The sequence below is a fragment of the Camelus bactrianus genome, chromosome 6 (genome assembly GCF_048773025.1).
Source record: "Camelus bactrianus isolate YW-2024 breed Bactrian camel chromosome 6, ASM4877302v1, whole genome shotgun sequence".
Taxonomy (NCBI): domain Eukaryota; kingdom Metazoa; phylum Chordata; class Mammalia; order Artiodactyla; family Camelidae; genus Camelus; species Camelus bactrianus.
The window spans coordinates 66,363,216-66,378,503 of NC_133544.1; the positions used below are offsets into that span (position 1 = coordinate 66,363,216).

General features: G+C 44.4%; 1 protein-coding gene across 10 annotated transcripts in view; it reads right to left on the minus strand.

Annotated features, from left to right (window-relative positions):
- RYR3 (ryanodine receptor 3) overlaps window positions 1-15,288 on the minus strand; it is a 500,053-nt gene that overhangs the window by 72,034 nt on the left and 412,731 nt on the right. For all 10 annotated transcript variants that reach the window (XM_045524185.2, XM_074365868.1, XM_045524186.2 and 7 more), the window contains exons 61-64: window positions 13,343-13,392; window positions 12,885-12,945; window positions 10,726-10,964; window positions 9,092-9,173 (exon numbers count right to left, since the gene is read on the minus strand). In XM_045524185.2, the coding sequence (XP_045380141.1) occupies window positions 9,092-9,173; window positions 10,726-10,964; window positions 12,885-12,945; window positions 13,343-13,392 (432 nt within the window). The remainder of the gene's footprint in view (window positions 1-9,091; window positions 9,174-10,725; window positions 10,965-12,884; window positions 12,946-13,342; window positions 13,393-15,288) is intronic.

The window sequence follows — 15,288 nt, forward strand, 5'->3', positions numbered from 1 at the left end:
CCTGGCATTGGTGGCCAGGCCCCTTTCCCAGGATATCTCAGGCCACTTCTCCATAGATTGCTCCACGGGACAGCCCTAGGCCCCCGGCTCAGCAAGGCTGCAGGCTCTGCTCCCTCCCCACCTTTCTCTGGACACTAATCAATGGTTTACAATGATCTCCCTCCCTGGAACCTAGTTCTTGAATACCTAAGGTGATGTAATACACTATGTAGTTTTGTTCTCTCCCAGCATCTCTGAGAGCAGGTTGTGCTGGCATCCAAAATGAATTTGATCTTCCTTGTTCTCAACATGTTTTGAAATGTTCTGTGTAATTACTCTGTGTCTATTCCCTGCTATCAATGTAGTTTATGTCTCTCGGTGGGAACAGTAGATAATGGGCCAAAAAGCACCAATAAAACACCAGCTGAAAGACCTGCCTTGCAAGACAAACAACAGGTCCTAAAGCATATTGCTTGATTTAGAGAAAAGAGCTCTAACACCTATTACTTTGCTTTCCTTCATAAACATTTGAGTGTCCGCCATGTATTAAGCTCTGGGCTTTTAAAAAAACTGCAGTGTAGTTAATTTACAATGTTGCATTAGTTTCAGGTGTACCCAGCAAAGTGATTCAGTTATACATATATATATATATACATATGTATATATATATACACACACACACACACACATTTTCATATTCATTTCCATTAGTTTGTTATAAGCTATTGAACACAATCCCCTGTACTATACAGTAGGACCTTGTTGTTTATCTATTTTATATATAGTAGTTTGTATCTGTTGATCCCAAACTCCTAATTTATCCCTCTCCCCCTTTCCCCTCTGGTAACCATAAGTTTATTTTCCGTCTGTGAGTGTCTTTCTGTTTTGTAAATAAGTTCATTTGTGTCATATTTTAAAATTCCACATATATGTGGTATCATGTATTTGTCTTTCACTGTCTGACTTACTTCACTTAGTATGATAATCTCTAAGTCCATCCATGTTGTTGCAAATGGCATTTTAAATTCTTTTTTTTATTGAAGTATAGTTAGTTTATGGCTGAGTAGTTTTCCATTTTGTGTGTGTGTGTGTGTGTATATATGCATGTATGTGTTTATATATATACACAAACCACAACTTAAAAAAGTTTTTTTTATTTCTACTTTTTATGGGTGGGGAGTTAATTAGTTTTACCTACCTACCTACCTACCTATCTAATGGAGATACTGGGGATTGAACCTAGGACCTCCTACATGCTAAGCATGAACTCTACCCTCTCCCCCATGCCACATTTTCTTTATCCATTCATCTGTTGATGGACATTTACATTGCTCCCATGTCTTGGCTATTGTAAATAGTGCTGCTATGAACACTGGGGTACATGTATCTTTTCAAGTTAGAGTTTTCTCTGGATAATGCCCAAGAGTGGGATTGCTGGATCACATGGTAACTCAATTTTTAGTTTTTAAGGAACCTCCCTACTGTTTCCCACAGTGACTGTACCAGCTTACATTCCCACCAATAGGGTTGGAAGGTTCCTTTTTCTCCACACTCTCTCCATAAGCTCTGGGTTTTAAGCCTCTCTAGGAAACAAGCAATCAATCAAAACCAAAATGCTTGGGATTCCTAATTCAGGTTTCTAGTTCTCCAGCTGAGAAGACTCGCGCTGGCTTGCAGGATAACCAAGGCTGCAAGCGTCAGTGATGGGAACCAGCCACCGGCTGGTCAGAGCAGAGCTAGTACTGAAATAGTGCTTCCCCCTTGACGTGGGCTTAGCCTTGAGTTGTACTGTCTAACCCAGCAGGTCCTTTCTGCTAGTGAGACAATACAGTGACAGCGCTGGCTTGAAGGGGCCTGTATGGGGACTGACATCTGTTGCTTTCTGATGAATGGGGGACCAGAGCATTTGTTTTCCACCCATTGATGTCTTCTCTCCGCCACACACTGGCATTCAATCACAGACAGACTACACATCTGTCCTGTGAGTTGCACATGTCAGTTCCCAAATAAGCGGAAAAATTTCTTTAAATAAACCAGTAATGTGAGTCTTCTGTTAGCCCACGATATGAAGATAACTAGTGGAAAATGCAGACAACCGGTCTATACTTAAGAGTTGGAAGGACTTACAGTGCTCAAGCCCGTCTTGTTTGCCTGTCTCTGTGACTGATCAGCTCACACTGAGCGTGGACACTGTGTGTATGAAGCCCACTAGCAGAAGCCCTGGGAGCATCTCGGGGGATGTTACAGAACCGTCACGGAGACCACTGCCAGCTACAGCGGGCACACTTGGAGCCAAGAGCATACATCTACCCAACTACTGCAATTCTGTGGAAACAGAAAGGCATTCAGTTCTCAGGGTTCCCTCCAGCTCCCATCAAAACCCATACTGTGTTAACCGTCCTTCACTATGACCACAGTCAACAATCCCAGCAGCGCCAAGAGGCCAGAATGTCAAAGCTGCAGGGCCTCTGGATGGGATAACAAGCTAGGGGAGCCACAGTTCACTGAGGAGTAAGCCAGTCTCAGCCTCAGCCTTTGTCTTCCAGGTGGTGGAAGTCCTTTCTCACTGATGCGGAGGCACTACAGAGCCCTGAAGCTGTATCTTTATGGTCTAATTCTAAGGATTAGAATCAACCAGCAACGTCATTACAGCACAGAGAGAGACACACGTTTGAGTTAGATTAAAAATGTGATCTTAACTGATCCTGAAAAAAAATGACAAGACTATCTGGGGTGGAATGAGAATCTGCAGGGGGCTGGCCTGGGGTATACAGAACTGTTCTGCCTGAGATGCCAGAGGGGTCTCCTGGACCAGAGAGAGGGTGGGTGAGTGAGTAGGTAGAAAGCTGTGTATTCCTTGGAGCCCCCACGTGATCTGCAATCAAGTTACCAAACTTATGAAAAAAGTGATCTTTTAATTACTCTAAAGGACAATTAATATATATGGTTTTAGTCCTTATCTTCTATCCTCTTAGGCTTGGATTTTAGGGGACTAGCTGACAGCTTATTTGGCCATGAAGTATTTGAGCAGGTAAGTTTCAAATCAGCCTCCAGCAAGCAAGAACGCCCTCAGCCAAGCAGTCACTCCTTAGCTAACGGCACAGCCTTGTCTTCCATGGAAGGTCTGGCTGTTAAATCCCCCAATCCAGGTCTGCCTCGGAGGCACAGCAGCCCTGGATGAAATGGGGTCCTCCTGGGCCCTTTGTAGGCAGCTGCCCAGGCTCCATGTGGAGGCAGTCAGTGATGAGGATGCGGGGCTGTGCAGACCCGTAGACCAGGGTTCCCCTCCGGGAAGCTTTGCACAGCTGTTTCACTTCTGAGCAGATGTGGGCGAGTCCTGCCCCCCCCTTCCCCACCTCTCCTCCCCCTCTTTCCTTCCCTTCTTCGCTAAGCTCACGGGGGTGATGGAGGTGTAAGAAGACACCAATAACTTCACGGACAACCAAGCAGAGTGAGGGCCTGTGGACACCAAATACGAGGACCCACGAGGGGCTGTTTTCTCAGGCAACTGCACATGTGGTGTTTCTCCTCACCTCAGTCTTGCCTTTCGAGGAGGAAGAGGACAGAAAGAGTTAAGTTATGAGGCGAGAGAAATACCAGTAGAGAATGAGCAGTGAAGGAAAAAAAATCTGGGTGAAAATCAGGGATGACAAAGGGTCATATCAAATCTGAGACAAATTTCAGTTGCCAGGGAGGGGAACCTAGGACACATGTGGCCCTGTGCTGTCTTGGTACTAAATGGACCCATTACCCCTTCCTTTCTCTTTCTCTCACCAAATTTAAAGCCATCATCTCCCGAAAGTGCATTTCTAGAAAGTTAGTTGGATACAAAGGCGATCCTTGGGGCGGGACAGCTCTCTGGTGCTCTGCTGACTTGCTGACTCACAGGGGAGGGACACGCAAGTCCCTGTCCTCACTGGTTCTAATTACTGACACACACGCTCTACAAGCTCACCCCAGGGTGTTTTCTACTCTGGAGCACACAATGCTAATTAGCTGTGAGGGATAAAAAGCGGTTCTCCTGGCCTCCCTGTTAAAAGTTCCATAAAAGTAGAGCCCCTAAGTCTGCCGATTAATGCTCATGGCTGTGAAATATCAGAGTGAATGGCTCGGCCTCCAGGCCATAGGAGAGAGCGAGCCTGGCAAAGGGCTGCTGCTAAAATGCTTCTCTGGTTGTTAGCGCCCCCCAGGGGACAGTGTGGGTGTGGACCAAGCGGAACCAGGGCTAGAGAAACAGCTCCATAGCAACCCTACGATCTCCTTGAGTTTACCCCTGGACAGAGACCCTCCCTCTCCCCATCCTCCTCAGTTCTTACTGCCTGGTCAGTATTTTTCATATAATAGTACTTGGTCAATGTGACTGATTGAAGAGGGTTCAATTTGTATTAATTTGTATTTCGGTTTTTGTTACTTCCTGAGTTGATCTCTCAATTGTATTTCCATGAATCTTGTTTCTCAGGTACAGACGCAGAGACAAAGTCATCATAGTAACAGTGATTATGCCAGCACATATCTGGTGCTTTGCAGTTTGGAAAGTTCATTCAAGAAAATCCTGGGGGACGTGAAGGAGGGGAAACAACACGCAGCAGAGGAGCGCAGTTCTAGACAGCAATACTAGGCGTCTCAGAGGTGCAGGGAAAGCGATGTTTGATCAGAAGCAACTGATCAAAGGGGGCAGGGCAGAAAGGAAGAAATAAGTCTCTCTGAAGTGTGGAGGCAAAAACAGTTTTAATTTGAAATAAAAAGGGAAACTCAATGCTCAATGTAATCAACTTCCAAACTTAGTTTTCTTAACCTACCCCCATCAAAGGCTCTATCAACGAGTCCTCCTTGTTAAAGAATGTAAGTATTCTCCACGGTGAGATACGTAAAAGCCTTTATTCTCTGAAACTGTGTAGCTGAAAACTTTACTTGTCAGGGACCACCTCAGTATTGTCTCAATTAGAAAATATTCCAAAAAGGAAAAAAGGTCTCTACTCTGTTTCAATGACTTTTTCCCCCTTACAGTTACCCTTATAACTGAGGTGTCCAGAATCTTCTCTCTGCAGTGCACGCGCAAGCTACAGCCAGAAACCATACTCCACTGCAGCTACAGAACTCAGTAACTCAGGTTGTAGCTCCACTGCAACCTACAGAACTCAGTACCCAAAGAAACTGCAGTAAAAAGTCGTAGAGAAATGGTGGATTTTATAATGCTTTTCTCCCTAAAACCCACAAGACCTGGGGGGGGGGGGTGGGACTGGGAAGAAATTTAGATCTATGTCGAAATTAGAAAATGTGTGTTAGCTTCAGACCACAAAGTATGGACCAGATCAAGTGAGGATGCTAAAATTGAAATGTGCTTTCCAGACCTAGAGCAGAGTATAGAGATCTCTGGAAGGGAATGTGGGGATTTTGAGGAGCCCAGGATATGAGTTTTTGGGATTTTGAGGAGCCCAGGATATGAGTTTTGCTTGAAACAATGAGGATGAAGGGTATGAGCAGGCCCCAGGAGACCTGCTGGCCGTGCGTGTGAGGCCCACGTTCCATACTGCAGAGAGGCAGGCAGCACAGAGCAGGAAGGGGTGTGTGTGCCACCTGCCATGCCTATGACCTGGGCTCCTGGCCTGCAAACCCCTGGAGGTGAGGCGGAGTGGAAAAAGGGAGACATCATCTGTCTTGCAGCTGCTGCCTCAAGTCCTCTAAAGTGGGGAATGAATGTGAATTAAGTCACAAAGCAAAAGGCCTATCCTATAGGATGCACCAAGTATCTCACCAACTCTCAACTGGGCCAGCTGCTTACCTCAGTTGAGGGAGGACACTGAAGGCTAAGGGTGGAAGCACTCCTAGGGCTAAAGGTGCCGCTGACAGAGTGAGGGTGAGTCCTCCACCAGCTGCTCAGCTCTGAAGCTGCCTGATGCTTCATCCCTGTACACCCTCCTCCTCTTGAACACACACACACACACACGTGCATGCACACACACATACAAATACACGTGCATACATAAACGTGCTCCTTTCCGTTCTTGAGAGCTAGCAATTACGTAATGACCAAGAAACAGAAGAGAAACATAGTTCAGAGAAAGAATTATCCAGGAAAAAGTAGAAATTCTTCTCTCTATACTCACAGAAAATAAAACAAAAGTAACTCAGAGAAAATTTGAGAAAAACCCAAACACAAAACAGAAAAGAACAGTTCGCTAAAAGCTACTAGAGGGAAAATGAAGGATGTGGGAGATTAAGGCAAAAGCCAATAAATACACATAATTTCCCTCCCCAAACAACAGCTAAGATGAAAAAGACCCAACAATATAATAGAATAAAAGGTCAGTTCAATAAAGGAATACCCAATTCTGAAGACTGAGGGGCATGTTAAATTCAGAGGAGAAGAGCAGGCTGATACAGAAAGGACCGCCTTGGGATCCGGGACAGCAAAGTGAATGTGCTTCACGACCACAGACAGACCCCCGTGAGCAGCAGCATCTGCCCACGCGCTGCACAGTTGTGTCCGTGGACCGGATCACCGGGTCCGGGGAGTGCACACTGTCAGAACACAAAGAAGCAAAGTCCACACACTTCTGAGGGAGGAAAATATGACCCAGGGATTTTATACCACGGAAACTGTTCACATATGAAGTCGAGGGATGATAGCTCAAAATAGGCAAAGACTCAAGGGTAAGAACTCTTACAGAAACAACTGTATAATGATGAATTTGGCCAACCAAGAGATAAATCAAAATCAAAATCAAAATTTGGTAGAATAGATAAACAAGATTGTACTGTGTAGCACAGGGAAATATATACAGGATCTTGTGGTGGCTCACAGCAAAAGAGAATGTGACAATGAATGTATGTATGTTCATGTATAACTGAAAAATTGTGCTCTACACTGGAATTTGACATAACATTATAAAATGACTATAACGCAATAAAAAAAATGTTTAAAAAAATTGAGGAATGAGAAACTCACGGTTCAAAAGGACTTGGCAATGTACCGAATCATTTAAATCCAAACCAGGGTAAACAACTCAGGGAATATTAGTTCTAGAATATTCCAGAATAGAATGTCAATGTTATAAGGAATGCCATAACAAAAAAGGAAAGGATGAAAGGATAGGAAATTGCTAAAAATATAAACGTACTAAATTTGCTTATCTTTTTTAAAGTAGAGAATTCATGATGATTTTATCTAAGTGATAAATTTAAAATGTGACTTGTGTGATAAAGGAATTCAGTTTTTAGCCTCAGCCAATAAGATTAAGTTGTAAAGCAATATTATGATCCTACATGTGTAAAAATGTACACGTGTAAAGTCCCTGGAGAGGTACACACCAAACTGTTACTTGGTGGAGTGGTTTGGGGCCAAGAGAACAGCAGGCTTCTAATTTTCCATACTTTTGTACTATTTGCTTTCTTGGAATAAGTAGGTCTTACTTTTACAATACAGAAGACAATAAACAAATAAAAGTCATTCACAGAGGCAGCGTGCGACTCTCGGATTTTAAAACTTCAGTTCCTTAGGTGCTTCATTAACCAACAGAGAGACAACAGTGGAGACTTGCTCTAGTGCTTCTTCAAAGCCTTGCTTTGAAGTATGAGACTCAGGCACCAATACTCACAGTCTCATATACTGTGAATGGATGAATAAAGTACAAAAAGTCCTATGAAAAGCAGTCTTTCTGGCCTGTCATTTCAGAGTAGACCTTCCTTTGACTTTTTTTTGAGAAGAGAAAAATGCACAAGCTTTTCAAAAAAAAATGCACAAAGAAACACATGTACAGATACATGTAGATACACACATATAAACTGAGTGAATAAGAAAAGACATTGAGAAAACACTCACAAATGCTTAATGGAAGTAAAGACACCTTCCCTAAGTGAAATTCAATATTGAATAGAAAAAAATTGTATTCATTCTTTTGCGGGTTTGGTATAAAACATACTGAACACTTTTGTCTGCCCAGTTCCTATTTCTAAATGATGAAACTACTCGTATTTCCTGTTAAACAATAAGGAAAGCTTTGCAACCCTAAGGGATTAAAATCATAACCAAAATAAATTAGTCATTAGTTCTTCAATTAATTTCTTGAACTCTACAAGCTACTTAAAGGCTGTAATCATGAAGATTTAGACATTTCTTCAACATTTTTTTGGTTATTGGCACATGAGTTCAATTCAACAGTTCTTCAGTTCTTGAAGGAGCTGGTATTTTTTTTTTTTTTTTTGCTTTATTGAGAAACTGCAATTAGAACTTACGTATGCTTTGACGTGAAAGGAGGATTTAATGTTGATTTGTTTGATAACAGCATCACACATTGAGGAGGCATGTGGAGCATGGATGCCAAAGGGATGTTTAGAAGTAATTAAAGCACAGCTCAAACTCCTTACAGTTTCCTTATATGAAAGGGCAAAAAAGGAAAAAAAAAGTCTCCCAAGGACAAGACTAAGTCTGGAGTTTGGTTAACGCCTTGTTTATCCTTATAATCTTTCCAGTGGATTTAAACAATCACACAACACAAGGCATTTGATGCTGAAAAGCAGGGGTCACCAAAGGCCTCCATTGCTCTGGATAGATTAGAGAGCAGAGCTGAAACTCAAGCACCTCGGCAAATCAGCCTGTTCAGATCCAAGACCACTGAATAGCATCTCTGCTACCAAAGCCCAGACTTGTTTGAAACTAAGGCTAATCTGACAGCTGAGAATGGTAAAGGTCCAGGGTCGTAGTGCACAGAAACTCATTAAACACAAAAGCGACTGCCTCAAGTCCCTCGAGCTTTGCAGCGAGCTTTAACCACAGGAACTCGGGAAGCTATCTGGAAGCTGTGATTATGAAGAAAAAGACATTTCTTTGATACTTTTTGGCCACCAGCACATGATTTAGCTTGGCTGCATTGTTCCCACAGCCACCTACAATGTCCAGCTATCTCTACGGAAGTCATACATGTCAGTAGCCTCATTAACACTCTTTGATATTGCCATAAACATTTTATAACATAGGCTCAAAATCACTAAGCCATCTCAGGGAGCATTTCCCTTCTGCTGGATTGAAAAGATGCTATTATTAAGGGTTTAAAGACTGTCAGTAACATATTTCTCAGCCCGAATGTGCTAGCCTCTTTTGTTTGCTAATTACCTTTCAACATAGATGTTCTTGCCCGTCCCGAGGGAGTAGAGGCTGCACAGTATGTGGTAGCATGAAATCTGCACGTCACCCACTGAAAAGAACAACAGGAGCTGTCATTTCCCGCATCGATCCCTGCTGCTCACCCCCCTCACCCGGAAAGGGTCCACCAACAGAACCAACAGAAAACACATGTTGGCATCATCCAAGGGCCCAAGACCTCTCTTTCTCTCTTTTTAACAGATTTCACCCCTCTCTATTCAGATGCCAGTTGCTGAGCTGGGAGAGGCAACATTGTCAGGAGATGCCCTCCACTGAGCCATGCCAGTTCCCCTGTAGGACCTGGGATACAGATCACATTGCTTCCCAGGGAAAGGAATCTCATGACCAATGAGTCCTTCCATAGGGGTTCTTTTTTCCTCCAATAGAGGGCAACACTAGTCAAATTGTATCCAGAGCAATGTTTCCTTCCCTGGAAAGAAGAAAGCAAGAAATCTGAAGTTTGAATGAGACCTTTGTCCCTTTCCTAGGAAGATATGTACAATGTCCCTACCTCTTCAGTGATAGAGCAAAATTCTTCATGTCCACCTCTCCCAAGTTCTCTGATGGATGTGTTTCAAAAGGCAATTCAATCATATCACGATTTTGCCATGCTTCCCAAGGGAAGGGCATGTTTTGCTTAGGAACTCAAGAGAGTTTAATCTGCAGGCTACATGCCCTTGTTAATGTATGGAACTCACAATAAGGCTGGGACTAATTTAGCACAAAGAGAACTAATTTAATTTTCTATTTTTCACCAAGGAAGTGCAGCACTGTTTCCATGATACAGAGTAATGAGTTAGGGTGGGGAGCGTATAGCTCAGTGGTGGAGCATGTGCCTGGCATGCACGAGGTTCTGGGTTCAATACCCAGTACCTCCATTAAAAATAATAAATTAAAAAATATTAATAAACCTGATTACCTCCCCTCCTCCTGCAAAAGAATAACGAATTTGGATGTTCCCTTACCACTTCCCATAACTCCATGGAAATAACTGATTTTCATTGTTCTGGGATAGGGAAGACACAGCCTTAGCTACCGACAGCCAGTTAAACTAAATTTAATCACAGGCCAACATTTAAAGAGTGAAACTGAAGTTTGGTGGCAGAATAAGGGGGCTGGACATGGTACTAAATGCAAACTAAAATAAAACCCACCAACTACGGTCTTCTTCTGGAGGCTCAGATAATGAAATGTTAGCAGCTTTCCTTAGCTTCTGGTATCCAATGAATAAATTAAGGCTTCTTAACAGGAAAATTGGTGTCTGAAAAACCCTGGGAGCAATCCTCTATCTCCTGCTGGATTGCTCAGATAACCTTTTCAAATTAAGTGGGAACACAATGGCTGTGAGCTAATAAACCAGTGGGTGGAAAACCCTGGTCCTATTTGAATAACAGTAGGAAAAGATGAAGCACTATATACTCAGATTTAGGGATTTCTTCCCCTTGAAGAGTCTATCACTTCCTCTTTAAATCGAAGAAAGAAGAAGTGTGCAATAATGATCTGTTCTCCACCCTCAAGGTCAGCCTAAGTGAATGCACCACACTCTCCCTCTCTCTCTGTGGCCCGGTGCGTGTACATCCATGACGGACAGCAGGCTGACTCACAGAGCAAGTCCACCCCGAACTGATGCTGAGCGACGTGCTCAAAGATGGATGTCAGGATGGGGAGCAGAGCCACTGTGGTGTAGTTAATGTTCTGGGAAACGCCTTTGATCTGCGTCCTGGAATGGGTAAACTTCCCAAGCTTCAGGTTTTCCGAAGTCTTCTCCAAATCTTCTGCGGCGTTTTCAAAGAATGCTCGTAGCCCAGCCTTTGCCAGCTCTGAGCCTGACTTCACGACAGTCCTGCAAGCAAACAGTGTTCAAAACCAGAACACAACCTGGACCCTGGGCCAACCCTCCTAGAGGGACTCGCAGCGCAACCTGGGCAGACATTTGCCATCCAGTCACCCAAGGGCACAATGTCACGGGAAATGGACAGAGAACGGATTAGCATCCAAAAAGAAACCTGGATCACACAATCCCGAAGGGGACCAGCAACTGGATGGTGTGTTCGGTTTGAGGGAAGTAGGGCTCAACTCTTGAGGAAATGGAGAGGGCAACTTAGAATGAAACTGATACTGGCCACCTGCTAGCTATATAACGTTGCAGCTGGCTACATTCTTCTGGAAATATCTAATCAAAAGGAGGTAGAAGGGAGCTTTTCTTGCAGCTCCTCATGGGATCAGCAACATTTATAAGGACTAATTAGAAATATTAGCTCTCCTGTGATGCATGACTTCATAGAGCAAGAACAAAGAATTAAGTCAACTGACTTAACCTTAGATGTCCCTGCTTGGAGATGGGAGGGGAGAGGGACAGCGAGCCCCTTTTAACACAGACAGCTTCATCAGACCACGGAACACACCATGTGGGAATGGAGATTAGCTATGGATGTCTGAGGCTTTCCCTCAAAACTATTTTATAATACTGAGAATTGGAACAAATCACCAAGTCATCTATTATTTCCCATATTTCTACATCTTATTCACAAGATTACGACAGGCTTGCTACCAGGACAGACGCTTTCTATGTACAGCATTTTCATGGTAATCATCCAGCCAATGGGAAGAATAAAAACAAGGAAATGAAGTCAGTGAGGCTCACTCCTATCCTTTACGAGCCATTGCCCTGACTTTAAAATCCCAGGTTTTCTCAGGAATAATTATCAAACACACTGACCTGTGTGTTTTAAGAAAGTGGGCTCTCTTTCTAGGCATTCTGCATGCTTCTGGGAATAAAGATTCCTTATCCAGACTGCAAGGGGTTTCAGTCCCTAAGATGCTTTGCTCTGATCCTGCAAATGTTGTGCTGTCTTAGTATCTCTGTAATATGCTTCTTTCTCTCAAAACCCTGAAAATCCTCTTTAATTACTCTTAACTTTTTTGGGGTAAGCATTCTCGGTCTGCAGTCGATTTTCACCATCCGGCCACTCTTTTAGGCTGATGCCTCTCTTCTGCATTGGGTTTTGGGATGTGTGTTCTGCTCCCAACTTTGACAAAGACTCTGCTGACTGACTGTGTGTGAGAATCCTCCCTGTCAGTTCTTTGCACTGCTTCTCTCTTTTTTAATCTCATCAAATAACTTACATTTATGCTACCAGAATACACACACACACATATATATACACACACATGCATATATACATAGATGTGATATATACACAGATGTGATCATCAAAGGATCAGAGACAAAGACGGATTCAACCTATTCTATTTTCCTTTCTTTCTTGTCCAGCCATTTTCCCATGGACTCGAATCTCTTTGTCTCTGATCTTCTGATAATCACATCTTCCTGTGTTCCCTTCCTTGGAGGTTCTGAATTCTGAGTGCTTTGGGTCCCCACTCCCAGGATACTTATGGCCTCATCACCCACCAGACAGCTCTTCCTTTTTTTGTGTGTGTGGAGAATTAGGTACCAAGTAGCACTTTGCCACATCATGTATTTTATCTTCTGAAAGATGAACTTCTCAGTAAGAGAAGACAAGATCTGATCAGATGCTCCGCTGTTAACATTCAGCTAACACCCTGACAGCGGCTCTCCATCATGAGAACTGAGAAACAGAGTGTGCTAACGTCAGGGCGAGATCCATCTTTTCCCTGTCTTCCATTCTGTCCCCAGCTCCTGCAGAGCAGTGACACGTCTTCTCTTCAGGACAATAATAAGTGAGGAGAGGGGCAGAGAGAGAATCTTGAGAAACTACTGGGAAAATCTGGGCATTCTTACCTTGTGTCAAGTGTCTGTGCTAAGATGTGAAGACAGCTCACCATTGTAGCAGAATCGCTCCCTAAAAGCAAAAATACCACCTGTGACTCCCCGAGCCCTCCGGCCCGTCATTTAAATGCAGTTTTCTCACTATGCACAAATCACAGCCCAGCATAATTAACCACCAACACACCAAGTGCCAGGCCTCTGTTCGGGGACAAGGCATTTATCTCTGGCCTGACACATCGCTTTATGATGGATGTTAGAGGCAGAGCTTAAAACATTCAATGGTGTGGAAAATCTGACCTGTCAAAGGGGTAGGGAGGTCATTTATCATCGTTCAGATCAATTTTCTCTGGCCAGTTTAGGTGACACCTTAGTCCTAAGGCTCTGGTTGCCTGTGGGAGCCACAGAGGAAGGCTAAAAAACAAGCTCAGGATAATTGCAGGGAGCGTGGCCTCGAGCAATACTTCACTTACCGAAGAGGGAAATCCTGTGCCGAACAAGAGCAGCGAGTTTGCAGAACAGGCTGAAGCAGAAAAGAACACAAGTTGGAAAGGCACAGAGATTCAAGGAAGACTCACTCGTACCCCGCCCCTTGGCCCCCGTGCTGTAAAATGAAGCACACAGAACGGCAGTCCAGGGAGATGCACCGTGTTCCTCTCAGAGAATCCTCTGGACCACACTAGGAAGGCACGTGATCCCCACTCTCCTGTTAGAGAATCATGTGTGGTACCTCGCAGGCATCTCCAGTCTCACAGAAAACAACCCTTCTGCAACAGGTACAGCATTTTGCAATGAGCCAGATGTTGCAAATCATCCCTTGCTAAGGAATACTATAGGCTGAAACACTCACTGGTATAACATTCATGGATACATGGGGATTCTGGAAGGAAGCATGATTTTTCCATTGCTGTGGTGGACTGCAAATCATTTCTGCGGCCTTCACAGGGCTGTGTGAGGCCTTAGGTGGGAAGTGGGCAAGAAGGTGGGACTGGAAGACAGTTGAAGACTCAGGTATGGGCAATACTGTGTCCAACCGGAAACATTTTAAGAAATGGCTTTTCTAGGTGGGGAAGGGTCTAAGTTGGTGGTGGAGCACATGTCTAGCCTCCATGAGATACTGGATTCAATCCCCAGTATCTTGGTTCAAAATAAATAAATCAATTAAAAAAAATCTAACTACCCCTCCCCTCCCAAAAAAGAAAAGAAATAGCTTTTCCCCACCATCTCCATTAGCCTCCAGGCCTGGCCGGGTTGCTGTCCTAGCCGTGTCCATGCAGGGAAAGCCCAACTGTTCTGCTTTTACCGTATTTCCTCCTGTGGAACCCCTGGGGGCCCAGCTGTGTCCTACTGTTTTACTTTCCACGGTGCCTAACAGAGGGCCTTGCGCAGTCAGGAAAGAGCCCGCGGGTGTTTCTGAACACGCTCCTGCGGGACCCTGTGCAGGGGCACCGCAGCCATCATCTGACCCGTGCTGCTGAAGTTCTCAGGAGGAGATGCCTCAGAACTCAGACATTATTTAACACACGCACAGCTAGACAAGAACTTGGCAGTCCCTTCAGAAAGCAGTCCTTCCCTGTGGAACAGAGAGAGGGAGAGCAGAATAAAATCACCCGGTCCGGCCGCGGGTTCCCGAGGTGAGGCCAAGCAGAAGTCTTGCCCAAATTCTCCTTAGGAGCCATGGGCTTCTTGCCCACACAGGGCAGAAGTCGTTAGGTGGCAGCTCGAAGGGAGAAGAAATCCACCCAGAGTGTTGGTGGGGGTGAAAACTTGCTCACCTTGAAATGGTTTTCCATGAATGCCCTGGGCCTTTCTGGCCTATCTGCTGGAAACCGCAGCCAAAGTCTCTCATGGTTAGTCATTTGTTTTTGCAGGGGAAACAGGTTGGAAACCCTGGCCTAGAGCTTAAGAGAGCTCAGAGTAAGTTAACAGAAATTTGGCAGCCAGCTAGCGTGAAATTAAATATGGAGTGCTTCCTTTTCTCTCTCTCCCCACGGTGTTTTGGTCTTTTTCTGAGTTATGTATCTGGTGGAAATGCATGGAGCGGGGGAGATGCTGGAGGAATATGAGTTCCATGGCTTTGCCACAGCTTGCTGGGCTGCCTCAGTGATGCCACTTCACTGCTCTGGGCTTTGGCTTTCTCATCTGTAGGTAGAGAGGAATCCCACGACCCTCGTAGTTTTTAGCGTAAGGGGCTGATAAACTCAGTTACTATTTCTGGCAAAATGCTTCAAAGTGGACCCACGCTGTCTAAATACAAAATAACATTTTTCGAATTCAAGCAGATCCTTGGGTTGTTTGATCCCAACACAAACGTGGCTCCCCTGGCTGTCAGAAGTGCCTTCTCAGGGGCCTGAGGTTTCCAGAGGCTCCTCCTTGTCCCCTCTGGGGCCCACGATTTAAGTAAAAGCACTGTCCTTTG